The sequence below is a fragment of the Solea senegalensis genome, unplaced genomic scaffold, assembly GCF_019176455.1.
Source record: "Solea senegalensis isolate Sse05_10M unplaced genomic scaffold, IFAPA_SoseM_1 scf7180000017275, whole genome shotgun sequence".
NCBI classification, from domain to species: Eukaryota; Metazoa; Chordata; class Actinopteri; order Pleuronectiformes; family Soleidae; genus Solea; species Solea senegalensis.
In genome coordinates, this window is record NW_025322321.1 from 17,484 (window position 1) to 31,351 (window position 13,868).

The 13,868-nt window shown below is 39.5% G+C and overlaps 1 protein-coding gene across 1 annotated transcript in view; it reads right to left on the bottom strand.

Annotated features, from left to right (window-relative positions):
* Positions 1-615: 615 nt before the first annotated feature.
* Positions 616-13,868, bottom strand: part of LOC122764163 (E3 ubiquitin-protein ligase RNF31-like) — a gene marked incomplete at its 5' end in the record, with an annotated part of 37,070 nt that continues 23,817 nt past the window's right edge. Inside the window, 4 exons of the mRNA XM_044018495.1 lie at positions 616-1,511; positions 2,747-2,912; positions 13,250-13,346; positions 13,703-13,751. Coding sequence (XP_043874430.1) covers positions 1,461-1,511; positions 2,747-2,912; positions 13,250-13,346; positions 13,703-13,751 — 363 coding nt within the window. The remainder of the gene's footprint in view (positions 1,512-2,746; positions 2,913-13,249; positions 13,347-13,702; positions 13,752-13,868) is intronic.

Consider the following 13,868-nt stretch of genomic DNA (forward strand, 5'->3'; position numbering starts at 1 on the left):
CACCAAAAATTTCATTATTTAGAAAATGTTGAAAGTATAAGTGAAGACTCTGTGTCAGTGCAGTCTGCTCAGATGAGCAACAATAAACTCAATGCTGTTCTAAGCCACTTTATCATGAGTGCACTAATCAAATTAGTCCTAATATACTGTATGCAAATTGATTCTGATACAATACGCAAATGTCAAGTATAAAGAGGCTTAATTATAATAATCAGGATAAATGTGCAGTAAAAGTAACTAAGTGGTGTGAGATCAGTGGCTTCTCCTGCTGTTTTCAGCCGGAGCTAGAAGCTGGCTTACTCCAGTTCTAACTGGAGTAGATCACCATAGCAACATGTGCTAATCTGCTCCTGTTTTAGCCATCAGCACAGTAACTTTACAGAGGAAATTATTTCATACCAACAATCCTGACCAGGCTAAACAACAGGATTTGTTAATCGTGCTGCTCATTCCATCCAGTCAGATGTTAATCTGATCAGAAATAAACGTGCCTTACATGTTATTCACGATCTTTTAGGAGTTTTATTAACCTGCATGAAAATATTACAGTGATGACATGTGGCTCAATGTCATTTTAATTCTCATTAGTCTCAAATTATTGCATAAAGACAGATGTTCGCGTTTGATTAAAAACATTTTTATTGTGATACATTTGTGCAGATGTTGAGATGATTAGAAACAGCCGAGGTTGTGTAAAGGGGGTTTCATTAAATTCAGTGACGAGAGATTTGATTATAAATAAAAGACTAAAGGCCCAGTGTGTGAAAACCTTTTATTATCAGAACCTATGACCCAAAGCTCTTCACTTACTCAGACAGTCATTTCCTCTTCCTCACTTCCTCCAATTGGAAATTAGTGTTTCCTTGTGATTCTGAGGATGCTGGGTCGGCAGCCCTGATCTTACAAGCGTGGTTTTCCACTAACTTACTGTCTGTACTCCCCACAACAAGACATTCAACCGTCACAATTACTCTGATGCTGAAAATTAGGCTAAAAATCCTGCAAAGTGTAGGAGTCCAGTCTCACCATTAGGTGTCTCTAATTCTTAAACACTTCCTGATGTATCATTTGATGTGATATTTAATAATCTGCCCGTCTGTGCTGATGTTGATGTGAAACCTCTTTAATGCTCACAGCTGCAAAAGTAAGTCAGATGAAGCACAGAGTGGACTTTAAGGAACGCCTGAATGTGTCAAGCTGTGTTTCTCTCACATTATCTCCCTGGATTATTAATGAAGATCATTGAAACAAACAGTATTTACAGTACACCACATCATTGCTGAACAAATGCTCATTAAAATGAACATAAAGAACAAAACAAAACAAAAATCAGTGTCCAGAGAAAAAAGACACAACACGTTTCTGCTTACGAGCAAACATTTACAAATCCAAAATGTGAAGGAAACAGTTTTGTTTGACCACACGATAACAGTAGATGAGGGAATAGGAAGTGGCCGCCTTCATTTTTTGCGCGGCACCTTGTCACCCAGTGGAACTTCAACCATCAGCTTCTGCATCAGAGATATCAAAAAGGCACATATTATATTTGAGAACATATTAGTTAGAGAAATAACATCCATTACAGAGTACGTTTATTATTAAGATGATACATGTGAATACAAATCTACCAAAAAGTTATAAAGCATTTTTTTGGTGAATTTGTTTATTGTGTTTTGTATTTAATCATTTTTGTAAAGTTTGTACATGATAATATTTTATAGAGGATTATAGCCACATGTGACATATAATATCGCCACACTAACTATAGTTAAAAATACTCATATCAACACAGACATTTTTATTTTGGAATAATATTGTCATGATATTGTCATATCATGACAGAATATTGTTATTGTTATTTTGTTGTTATTATTATTGATGAAAATCCACTGATTTTCTTTTATTATTTATTAATTTAATGAAAAAATAATGATAGTGATAATGATAATAATAATGATAATGATAATAATAATAATAATAATAATAATAATAATAATAATAATAATAACAATAATAATAACAATACGAAGAAGAATGATGACAATAATAATGATAATCAGTCAGTCAGTCATCATCTAACCGCTTTATCCTCCACCAGAGGGTCGCGGGGGGTGCTGTGCCAATCTCAGCTACATCGGGCGATAGGCGGGGTACACCCTGGACAGTTCGCCAGTCCATCGCAGGGCCACACACAACTAGAGACAAACAACCATTCACTCTCACACTCACTCCTACGGTCAATTTAGAGTGTCCAATTTACCTAATCCCCACATTGCATGTTTTTGGACTGTGGGAGGAAGCCGGAGAACCCGGAGAGAACCCACGCACACACGGGGAGAACATGCAAACTCCATGAAGAAAGGCCCTTGTTCCAACCGGGGCTCGAACCCGGGTCTTCTCGCTGCAAGGCGAGAGTGCTAACCACTACACCACCGTGTGGCCCTAATAATGATAATGATAATGATAATGATAATGATAATGAAAATGAAAATGAAAATGATAATAATAATGATAATGATAATGATAAGAAGAATGATGGCAATAATAATTACAATGTAGACATGTCAGTTGTTGTTTTTTTAAAGTGCTTTATTAATAAAGTTGGATTGGATCGAAAGCATTAGTATTAGACCTGAAGCCCCAGCTGTTGTCTCCTTTCTTTCATTTTCATTCCATGTGTATAATAATTTTTTGTCATTATTTCAACAATTATATTTTTATTGTTGTCTCAATAACACACACACACCTCCAGCAGTCTGCTGTGGTAGGTGAAGCTGTCCTCTCCATCCCTTCGACTGTCGTCCACCTTGTACCTCCTGCACGCCAACAGCAGTTCACTGGAGCTGTAGAGGGGGGCGGGGTCTATTGAGTGGCTGTTGATCAGGCTGACCAGGTACTCGCGGTAATGTTTCCTTCATAAAAGAAGACCACAACGTGAGCAGAGCAGAGGACAGCCAGGCCTATTAAAAAAGCTGTAGTGACCTGATATTTGAAAATAGGACGCCAGCGACCACAGTCAGGTGTTTTCCCGGGGCCAGAGTGGGTGACTTCGAGTCTTATCTGAAACTGCTCGCAACAGATAATCGTAAATTTAGTAAAGTTATTATTCATGTGGTAGTAACGACACCCGATTACGCCAATCGGAGGTCACAAAAGTTAATGTTGAGTCTGTGTGTAGGTACGTACAATCTATGTCAGACAACGTAATCTTCTCTGGTCCTTTGCCCAATGTGACCAGTGATGACATGTACAGCCGCATAGCCGCAATCGCTGGCTGTCGAGGTGGTGTCCAGAAAACAACATTGGGTTTTTAGATAACTGTCAAACCTTCTGGAGGAAACCTGGTCTCATGAGGAGAGCGGCGTCCATCCCACTTTGGATGGAGCAGCTCTCTTATCTAGCAGCTTAGGACATTTTATTAGAAACCCATGAAAATCCAGAACTGAGACCAGGACACAGAGTTGCAGTCTTTCATGCTTCTCTGTGGTTCTTTTCAAGCAATCTCCAATTAAAAACCCCATAGAGACTGTGTCTGTCCCCCGACCTATTAAAGTAAATACTAAAGTAAATGAATCAATATCAAACAGAAGGAGCTAGACATTCTAATTTAATAAAAATTAATACCGACAATAAAATAATCAAATAAGTCAAATTATACCACTTTTAAATGTGGACTATTAAATATAAGGTCACTCTCCTCAAAATCTGTTTTAATAAATGATCTAATTTCTGACAATTGTATTGATTTATACTGTGTAACTGAAACTTGGTTACATGAAGAAGATTAGTCTAAATGAGTCAACTCCACCCACTCATGCTAACACCCATATTCATAGAAGCTCAGGCCGAGGAGGAGGTGTAGCAGCCATTTTTAATACTAGATTATTAATCAATCCCAAACCCAAACCAGGATATTTATCGTTTGAAAGCCTTATTCTTAATCTATCTCATCCTAGTTGGAAATCACAGAAACCAATTATGATAGTCACAGTGTATCGTCCACCTGCACCTTATTCAGAGTTCCTATCAGAGTTCTCTGAGTTCTTATCTGAGTTAGTGCTTAAGACAGATAAAATCATAATTGTAGGGGATTTCAACATCCACCATGGTTTAACTCCAATACTCGCGCTCTTAAACAGGCGTTACGTAGATTAGAAAGAAAATGTCGTTCCAGTAACCTAGAGGAATTTATATAGCCTGGAAAGATGGTTTTGTAGCTTACAAAAAAGCCCTACACAAAGCTAGAGTTGCCTATTATTCTTCTTTAATTGAAGAAAATAAGAATAATCATAGATTTCTTTTCAGCACTGTAGCCAGGCTGACACAGAGCCACAGCTCCATTGAACCATCTATTCCTTTAATACTAAGCAGTGATGACTTTATGAACTTTTTTGTGAATAAAATAACATCAATTAGAGAAAAAAATGATCATCTCCTCCCTCATATTGGGACTGACTCATCTTCTAGCACAAGAGCTTTAGAAGCACCAGATGCACAGTTAGACAGTTTCTCCCCTATAGATCTCCCTGAGTTAACATCATTCGTTTCATCATCCAAACCATCAACCTGTCAGTTAGATCCTATCCCCACCAAACTGTTTAAAGATGTGTTTCCTTTAATTAACAGCTCTATATTGACTCAAATTAATCTATCCTTATTAACTGGATATGTGCCCCAAACATTTAAAATAGCAGTTATTAAACCCCTTCTCAAAAAAAGCGACCCTTGACCCAGATATTCTATCTAATTACCGACCTATATCTAATCTTCCCTAGAAAAGGCAGTTGCTAATCAATTATGTAAATATTTGCACATTAATGGCCTGTTTGGAGATTTTCAGTCAGGTTTAGATTACACCATAGGACAGAAACAGCACTAGTTAAAGTTAGTAACGATCTTCTCTTGGTGTCGGATAATGGTCAAGTTTTTTTACTTGTCCTGTTAGATCTTAGTGCTGCATTTGACACCATCGATCATAATATTCTACTGCAGAGATTGGAGCATACTCTTGGGATCACAGGTGCTGCCCTCTGCTGGTTTAAATCATACTCATCTGATAGATTCAAGTTTGTTCATGTTAATGATAACCTCACTACAAACAAAAGTTAATTGTGGAGTTCCACAAGGCTCAGTGCTTGGGCCTATACTTTTCGCTTATATATGCTCCCTCAAGGGAACATTATTAGAAAGCACAACATACACTTTAATTGTTATTCAGATGACACACAGCTATATTTATCAATGAGGCCGGATGAAATAAATCAGGTTGTTCAACTCCAGGAATGTCTCAGAGACATTAAGTCCTGGATGACTGGATGATGAGGAGAGCGGCGTCCATCCCACTTTGGATGGAGCAGCTCTCTTATCTAGCAGCTTAGGACATTTTATTAGAAACCCATGAAAATCCAGAACTGAGACCAGGACACAGAGTTGCAGTCTTTCATGCTTCTCTGTGGTTCTTTTCAAGCAATCTCCAATTAAAAACCCCATAGAGACTGTGTCTGTCCCCCGACCTATTAAAGTAAATACTAAAGTAAATGAATCAATATCAAACAGAAGGAGCTAGACATTCTAATTTAATAAAAATTAATACCGACAATAAAATAATCAAATAAGTCAAATTATACCACTTTTAAATGTGGACTATTAAATATAAGGTCACTCTCCTCAAAATCTGTTTTAATAAATGATCTAATTTCTGACAATTGTATTGATTTATACTGTGTAACTGAAACTTGGTTACATGAAGAAGATTAGTCTAAATGAGTCAACTCCACCCACTCATGCTAACACCCATATTCATAGAAGCTCAGGCCGAGGAGGAGGTGTAGCAGCCATTTTTAATACTAGATTATTAATCAATCCCAAACCCAAACCAGGATATTTATCGTTTGAAAGCCTTATTCTTAATCTATCTCATCCTAGTTGGAAATCACAGAAACCAATTATGATAGTCACAGTGTATCGTCCACCTGCACCTTATTCAGAGTTCCTATCAGAGTTCTCTGAGTTCTTATCTGAGTTAGTGCTTAAGACAGATAAAATCATAATTGTAGGGGATTTCAACATCCACCATGGTTTAACTCCAATACTCGCGCTCTTAAACAGGCGTTACGTAGATTAGAAAGAAAATGTCGTTCCAGTAACCTAGAGGAATTTATATAGCCTGGAAACAAAAGTTAATTGTGGAGTTCCACAAGGCTCAGTGCTTGGGCCTATACTTTTCGCTTATATATGCTCCCTCAAGGGAACATTATTAGAAAGCACAACATACACTTTAATTGTTATTCAGATGACACACAGCTATATTTATCAATGAGGCCGGATGAAATAAATCAGGTTGTTCAACTCCAGGAATGTCTCAGAGACATTAAGTCCTGGATGACCAGTAACTTTCAACTTTTCAACTTTTATACTTGGCCCTAAACACCTCAGAGAAAACCTTTCTGATCACATTGTTGTAATGTATTCTGTGAGTTCACTATGTTGTGTACCACTATGTTGTGCGCCCAAGCTGTAATAATATACAATCAGATCTGTACAACACTGGCCTTGTTATTGTGTCTACAAACGCGTGAATACATAACATGGTGTCAGAAGTCTTTCAAGAACTGTACACGCGACCATGAATACACAGTTTGAGCACCCCAGGAACGACTGGGATGCCGCCGATCTATTTAAGGAATTCGAGAGGTTTCGCTTTCACGTAAGTTTCGTCTTTGACGGTCCTCTCTCAGCGCTAGAAGTTAAACAGAAAGCCGTCTGGCTAGGAACATGGATCGGTGAACAAGGCAGAGAAATCTACAAGACTGATGGGTGGATGGTGAGAACGAAGATCCGGCTAAAAGCCTAAAGTTTGCTAATAACATAGACCAAGAAAGAATAAACAAATAGCCAGACATCGTTTCAAGCAGAGGAAACAAGGTACAGCTGAGGGTTTTGACCACTTTCTGAAGGATCTGAGGCTACTGCTGATGGACTGTGAGTATGCTGACTCAGACAACATGTTGATTGATGCTATCATAGCAGGAGTTAAAGAAACTCAAGTCCTAAAAAGGCTGTTGGATAAGGGTGAAGATTTGACATTGGCTAAAGCTATTGATATTCCCCAGCAATTTCAAAAAGCAAATGAGAATTGTTAGAGAGGAGGACTCATAAGTGTCTACAGTGGCCACAAAAACAAAGTACACAGCATATGCTAATAAAAGCCCATGCAGAGACAGACAGGAAAACAAAATATAAAACTGCTCAAAATGCGGAAAACACCCACAACATACATGGAACAAAGGAAAATGCCCAGCTATAGGCTCTGTATGCTCATACTGTCACAAACCAAACCACTGGGCAGCAGTCTGCCGTAACCGTGGCATGAGTTCAATGAGTGTGGAGCCAGAAGATGCATTTGAAGAAGAAATGCTGGACATAAACCTGACAGTAGAGGTTCCAATAGTAATTGTAGCATATGACAAGTGGATTGTAGACAATAGTGTCCTGTCCAAGGAAGTGCAGTTTAGAATAGACACAGGTTCAAAGTGTAATACTATGACTCTGGACTGTTATCAGTTATTAAAACACACAGGTGAACTGAAACACTCCAACAACATGCTGCGCTCCTATTCAAACCACAAGGTGAAGCCAGTTGCTGCAGTGGACCTCCCCCTGAAATACATAGGCCATGAAGCAAATGCAGAGCTGGAAATTGTGGACCTTGTTCAAGAGAACGTGCTTTGCGGCACTGCAGCTGAGGCCCTGGGCCTGATTGTTCGGCTGGACTCTCTACAGGATGGTGCTAACCGAAATAAGGTGAGGACTAACACTGAAGCCACTCTGAACCTAAACACTCACACGGCAGTTGGAGGATTTTCTTGAACTAACAAGCACCACAGGCACTCTGCCGGCAAATACAACATAAAGATTGATCCAGGGCGTTGTCCATCCAGTACGCCAACAACCAGTAGCACTCAGGGCTAGGATAATTGAGAAACTTCATGAGATGGTCAAGGATGGACACATTATCAAAGTAGACCAACCGACAGAGTGGGTCAGCTCCATGGTCGTTGTCACGCGTAATGACAAGATTAGAATCTGCATAGATCCAAGCGACCTGAACAAGGCCATCAAGAGGGAGCATTACCCTATGCGCACTATAGAAGAGGTCATATTATATAATATATAACATATATATATATAAATATTCTCAGTCTTGGACGCTAAATCAGGCTTCCTTCAGATAGAGTTAGATGAAGCGTCATCCCTCCTTACATCCTTCAGCACACCAATAGGCAGGTTTAGATGGCTGAGACTGCTGTTCGGTATAAAATTTATAAAAAATTTTCAGCGCATCATGGACCAAATGCTCGAGGGCATTAGTGGAGCCACAGGCGTGATGGATGACATTCTCATAGCAGCGTCCACGATGAAGGAGCATGACGCAATACTGTGCAAAGCAGTTGATAGAGCAACAAGCTACAATCTAAAGCTCAACTTCAACAAGTGTCACATCTGCCAGTCAGCTGTGCATTATGTAGGTCACCTGATTACAGCTGATGGGTTAAAACCAGACCCAGTGAAAACTGAAGCAGTGAGGAACATGCCTCCACCAAAAGATAAGGAAGGTGTCTGTCACTTCTTAGGGTTTGTGACATACCTGTCAAAGTTTATTCCAAACTTAAGTGATGTGGACGCTCCGCTGTGGCAGCTCGTGAAGAGCAACGTTGAGTTTGCATACAACCAGCACAACAACAAGCATTTGACAAGCTCAAGCAGCTATGTACAAACCCCCCACTACTCAGGTTTTATCATCCAGCAAAGCCTGTAGAAATATTCTATGACACCAGCAGCATGGGATTAGGAGCCGTGCTACAACAGGATGACCAGCCTGTCGCTTTCTCGTCCAGATCCCTGACTGATGCAAAGACGCGCTATGCACAAATTGAGAAGGAGATGCTCTTATATACCAGTCCCACTCTGGAATAGTGAAGAGTAAACAGCGAGCATGTGAAGTGTTATACTGGCCAGGCATGAGCGCAGAAATTGAAGGCATGATCAGAAATTGTTGCGAGTGTGCTGAAATCCAAAACAGACTTCCCAGGCAACCACTTATACCAACGGAGACACCAGAGCTGCCATTTCAAGTAGCTTCTGACCTGTTTGAGTTTGAAGGAAAACAGTGCATTGAACTTGAATGGATTACTACTCAAAATACATTGAAGCGGATCAGCTGAAAGATCAGTGCAGCCGCACTACAATAGAGGCTCTGAAAGCTCAGTTCAACAGACATGGCATCCCTGCCACTATCAGAACAGATAATGGTCCACAGTATGCATCGGAGGAATTCAAGGAGTTCTGCAAAAGTTATGGCATCCTGCACAAGACATCTTCACCACACACGCCACACTCTAATGGTGAAGCAGAGCGTGTGGTGCAAACAGTCAAGAGACTTTGGAGCAAAGCACCTGACAAAACACCTTGCCCTGCTGGACTACAGAACTACTCCACTCGATTCAGTAGGTCTGTCACCAGCTCAATTGCTCATGGGCAGGAGGCCTCGCAACACGCTGCCTACGGCTCGTGCATTACTTACACCCATGACCTATGACCCTGTCAAAGTCAAGCATTTACTGGACAAGACCAAGCACACCCAGAAACTTTATTACGACAGCAAGAGAGCAGCCAAACCCCGTGCCGCCCTAAAGCCTGGAGATGAAGTCAGAATGGCTCCATAACCAGTGAGTGTTTATTGATTTGGCTGTTTGTTTGCAGTGGTCCTGGGGACAGGCTGCGATGTATTGATGGTGCAGAGGCCTCATCTAATTTGTTTTTATTTGGGTATAACTAAAAAAGGGGGGAGGAAGGTCCCCTCTAAGAAGTGTTAAGAGAATGAAGAATTAAACATGACATATTAAGAGAATTAAGTCAAAGAGAAGAAGAAAAGGAAAATCCTGCACATAGGTGTATATTCAGGACAGAGAAAAATTCTGTGTGCAGGTATATTTAACGAAAGGAATTAGAAATCAGAGAAAGAAAATTAGGCTAGTAGTTTGGGAAAAGTGAGATAATGAGTAAAAAAAGTAAGTTGAATATGCGGTGCCAGATTTCAAAAGAAACTGTAAGACATGGTATTCTTCTACTAAGTATTCTTCTACTAATCCATGTAGGTGTTAGAAACAATAAAGCAATACATGCTGAAATGTCAACTGCTGTGACATTTCTCTTCTTTTCTACTTTCTACTTAGTGTAATATGCTCTTCACCACCAAGTGGTCAGGGGTGTGAATTGCAATCTGTCAAAATGACGGATGGCCCTCAGATTTTTCTGTCACCGTTTCAAAAAAACGGTCAATGACGGAAAATATTCGGTTAACGCGACCTGCTCTATATGTGACCCTGCGATGGACTGACTGTTACTTAAGGTATTACCCTATGTCTGAGATTAGCACAGCATCTCTGCAATCCTCATATGGAGGATTGTGTGGTAGATAATGGATGGATGGATTGTCTATATTTCAGTTTTTGTGTTGACATGTATTACATATCCAAAGGTAACTAAGAATTAAACAGTATGTGAAAGTATCATATTATCATCATATCATATTCAAAGCTAAGGTCTGGTTTAAGAGAGTTAATGCATTGGCTAAGTTAAATGAAATGTGTACTAACACTACACTAAATCGAGCGTATGTTTGGCTGCTTGCAATTATGAGTCACGGCATGCCAATTCACACCGGTGTTAATGCAGCATTAAGTGCTAACAGGTCGACGTATGCTAATGCTGCTGCTGTAAGGACCCACAATTGTATTGTTCTTATCAAATAACCCACATTAGTTGGCTGCCCTCCATAGGCTTGACTGTAGGTCTGTTAACTTTCAGAAAAGATGGTGGGAGCCTTGCTCAAGACAAAGAAGTGCACCTGAAGGGGGTCCAAAGAGAAGTTGAATGAGCCAATGAGAGAAGAATCCTGTACTGTGACGAGACAAACATCATCAGCAATCCAGGCTACACCTGAAACACACTGCTTCTTTCTGTAATATCATGGCAAAGTCAAAAGAAATCAACCAGAATTGTGCAAGTCCACAATCCTCTTCCTGATATCTTGGCTGATTTCTTTAGACTTTCCCATGATGTTACACAAAGAAGCAGTGTGTTTCAGGTGTGCCTTAAAATACATCCACAGGTGTGTCTCTAATTAACTCAAATGTTGTCAATAAACCTATCAGAAGCTTCCAAAGACATGACATCTTCATTTGGGCTTTCCCAAATTGTTTAAAGGCATAATAATTTTAGTGTATGTAAATTATGACTTTGAAGACAGTAATAAAAAATTGTCTAAACAAATCCTCTCATTATTCTGACATTTAGCAAATAGAAATAATTTTGGTAATCCTAACGTATGGAGGACCAAAGGGACAAAATTCAATAAATAAATACACCATTAAATCCTTCATTAAATGTGTCATTAAATAATGAAATGTGTCATTTAATTAATTAAAGACACATTTCATTATTTAATGACACATTTCATGATTTCATGGTCCGTGTTGCAGTGGATCATTAATTTATTTTATCTGTCAAACTCGCCCATCAAAGTCAGAGGGCGGGGCTAACGCTGATCGAGTCTGATTCATTGCTTTGGTCTGAAATGGCATGGCTGCCATGTATCACAGCATGGCAGCAGAGAAAAGAAATATAAACCTGAAATAAATATTTTTCTGAGTCCCCGAGCGCAGTTTTAAGATCATTTGAAGCGAGAAATTAGTCATTTAGAATTCAAAAATGTGGTTTATGTTTTAAGATATCGGAGGTGATCAACTTCGCCTCAGCGGACACTTGGTGATTAGTGTCCGACGGAGAGCGGCGCTACCTCAGCCTTCCCTGATGAAATGTCTGAGCCAGCAGATCACAGCAGCGTCCGGTGAGGCAAAGTTGATCACCTCATCGGCGCCGATCCCGTGGGTGCTAAGGTGCGCGAGCTTGTATAGCCGGTTCAGTGTCACAGCATCGTGGACAGCGCTATTTGTGTGTGTGTATGTACAGGTACAGCGCGATCGATAGACAGAGATCGTGTTACTCAGTTTAATCTTGTAAATAAAACTTTCGGCCCGAATTCAATTTTCCCTCTATTGACGTAAACGACGTGAAGTGAGGAGAGAGAAGGGCTGCGGTTCCTTCCCAACCCAGGACCTCTCTCCCTCTGCCCCGCCGGAATAGAACAGCACCCTCTTGGTGTCCCGAGTCCATCAAAATAGGCTATATAGCATGAATTAGAAAACAAAGAAATCCTTTGTAAAATCAGATGTTCAGAAGCAGTGAGCATGCCATCCCTATATAGTCAGAATTATATGATATTTATATGATGGTATTTATATAATTTGGTCACCCACGGGCTAAAATATAATTCTGAGCCTATGCCTCTGATACTATCACTGCCAAACTATATATAATACATCATATCTTAAAACATAAACCACATTTTTGAATTCTAAATGACTAATTTCTCGCCTCAAATGATCTTAAAACTGCGCTCTGGGACTCAGAAAAATATTTATTTCAGGTTTATATTTCTTTTCTCTGCTGCCATGCTGTGATACATGGCAGCCATGCCATTTCAGACCAAAGCAATGAATCAGACTCATTAGCCCCGCCCTCTGACTTTGATGGTCGAGTTTGACAGATAAAATGAATTAATGATGCACTGCAACACGGACCATGAAATCATGAAATGTGTCATTAAATTATGAAGTGTATCAATAATGAAATGTGTCTTTAATTAATTAAATGTATTTAATGACAGGAAAAGTGATCATGTCACTGATGATGATTTCATGTCAGACAGTGAGAAAAAAAGCATATGTGTCTTTTAATATAGTGTATAAACTTCTGGTTTCAACTGTATATAAATATACACACACAAATGTGTGTGTGTATGTAATACTGTATATACAGATTACAAAAAAAATACATTAAAAATGCTTTTTAATGTGTAAAAATGTCATTAATATAATGACTATATTAATAGTCATTAAAATGCTTTTTTAGTAGCAACTGAAAAACATTACAGTTCTTTAAGTAAGACAAGCTGCTGCTTGTTACAAGCCAATCACGACTGTTCCAAATATGGCAGAAAGTGATGTAGGCAACATGATCCAGCAGCCAAAACACTGACAACATATGCAGTATGTCTGTGTGACAACTGAAAAGCATCATGGGTAATTCCAGGGACTCAGGGGTGTGGATAATAAAGGCTTCATACTCGCAGAGTCCAGCGTGTCCATTTTGGGTCTGCGCTCCACAAGCTGAATCTGGCTGCTGTCCTCCCTCGTCCTTCTGCTCTATCACTCCACACAGACCTGAACACAGACAGAGAGCACAGGGCCTTTAAGCTAACACACGTTACAAACTCAAAATGATTTGCACGATTCATCTTTTAAAAAGTCTTTAAACAAGCAACCTTCATTCCAAACTCTTTAGCTGAGGCTTGGTTGTTGTCTTTAATTCTAACAAAATATATTTAAAGTGGCAAGAAAACACCTTAGCTCATGGGTGTCCATTCTTTCCGATTTTGGCTCCAGGTAAATAAATAAAATAGACAGTAGTTTCTGGAGTTTAAAGGCGTGACATGTACGTTTTCTCTGCTGATTTACATGATTATCTGCCTGATACAAGAACGTCGGCCCCTCATACAGATGTGTGCAGTTTGACTCACCTGTCTGTGTTCCAGGAGGAGGTTCAGTGTTGAATGCCACATCATTATTCTGTGATTGAGAAAAAAAGTAGAAATGTTACTCACCCTTTTGTCCAGAGGCCCCAGAGTCTTATGAAATAATAATAATAATGATGATGATAAAAAAAACAACTTCAAAGATTGTTCT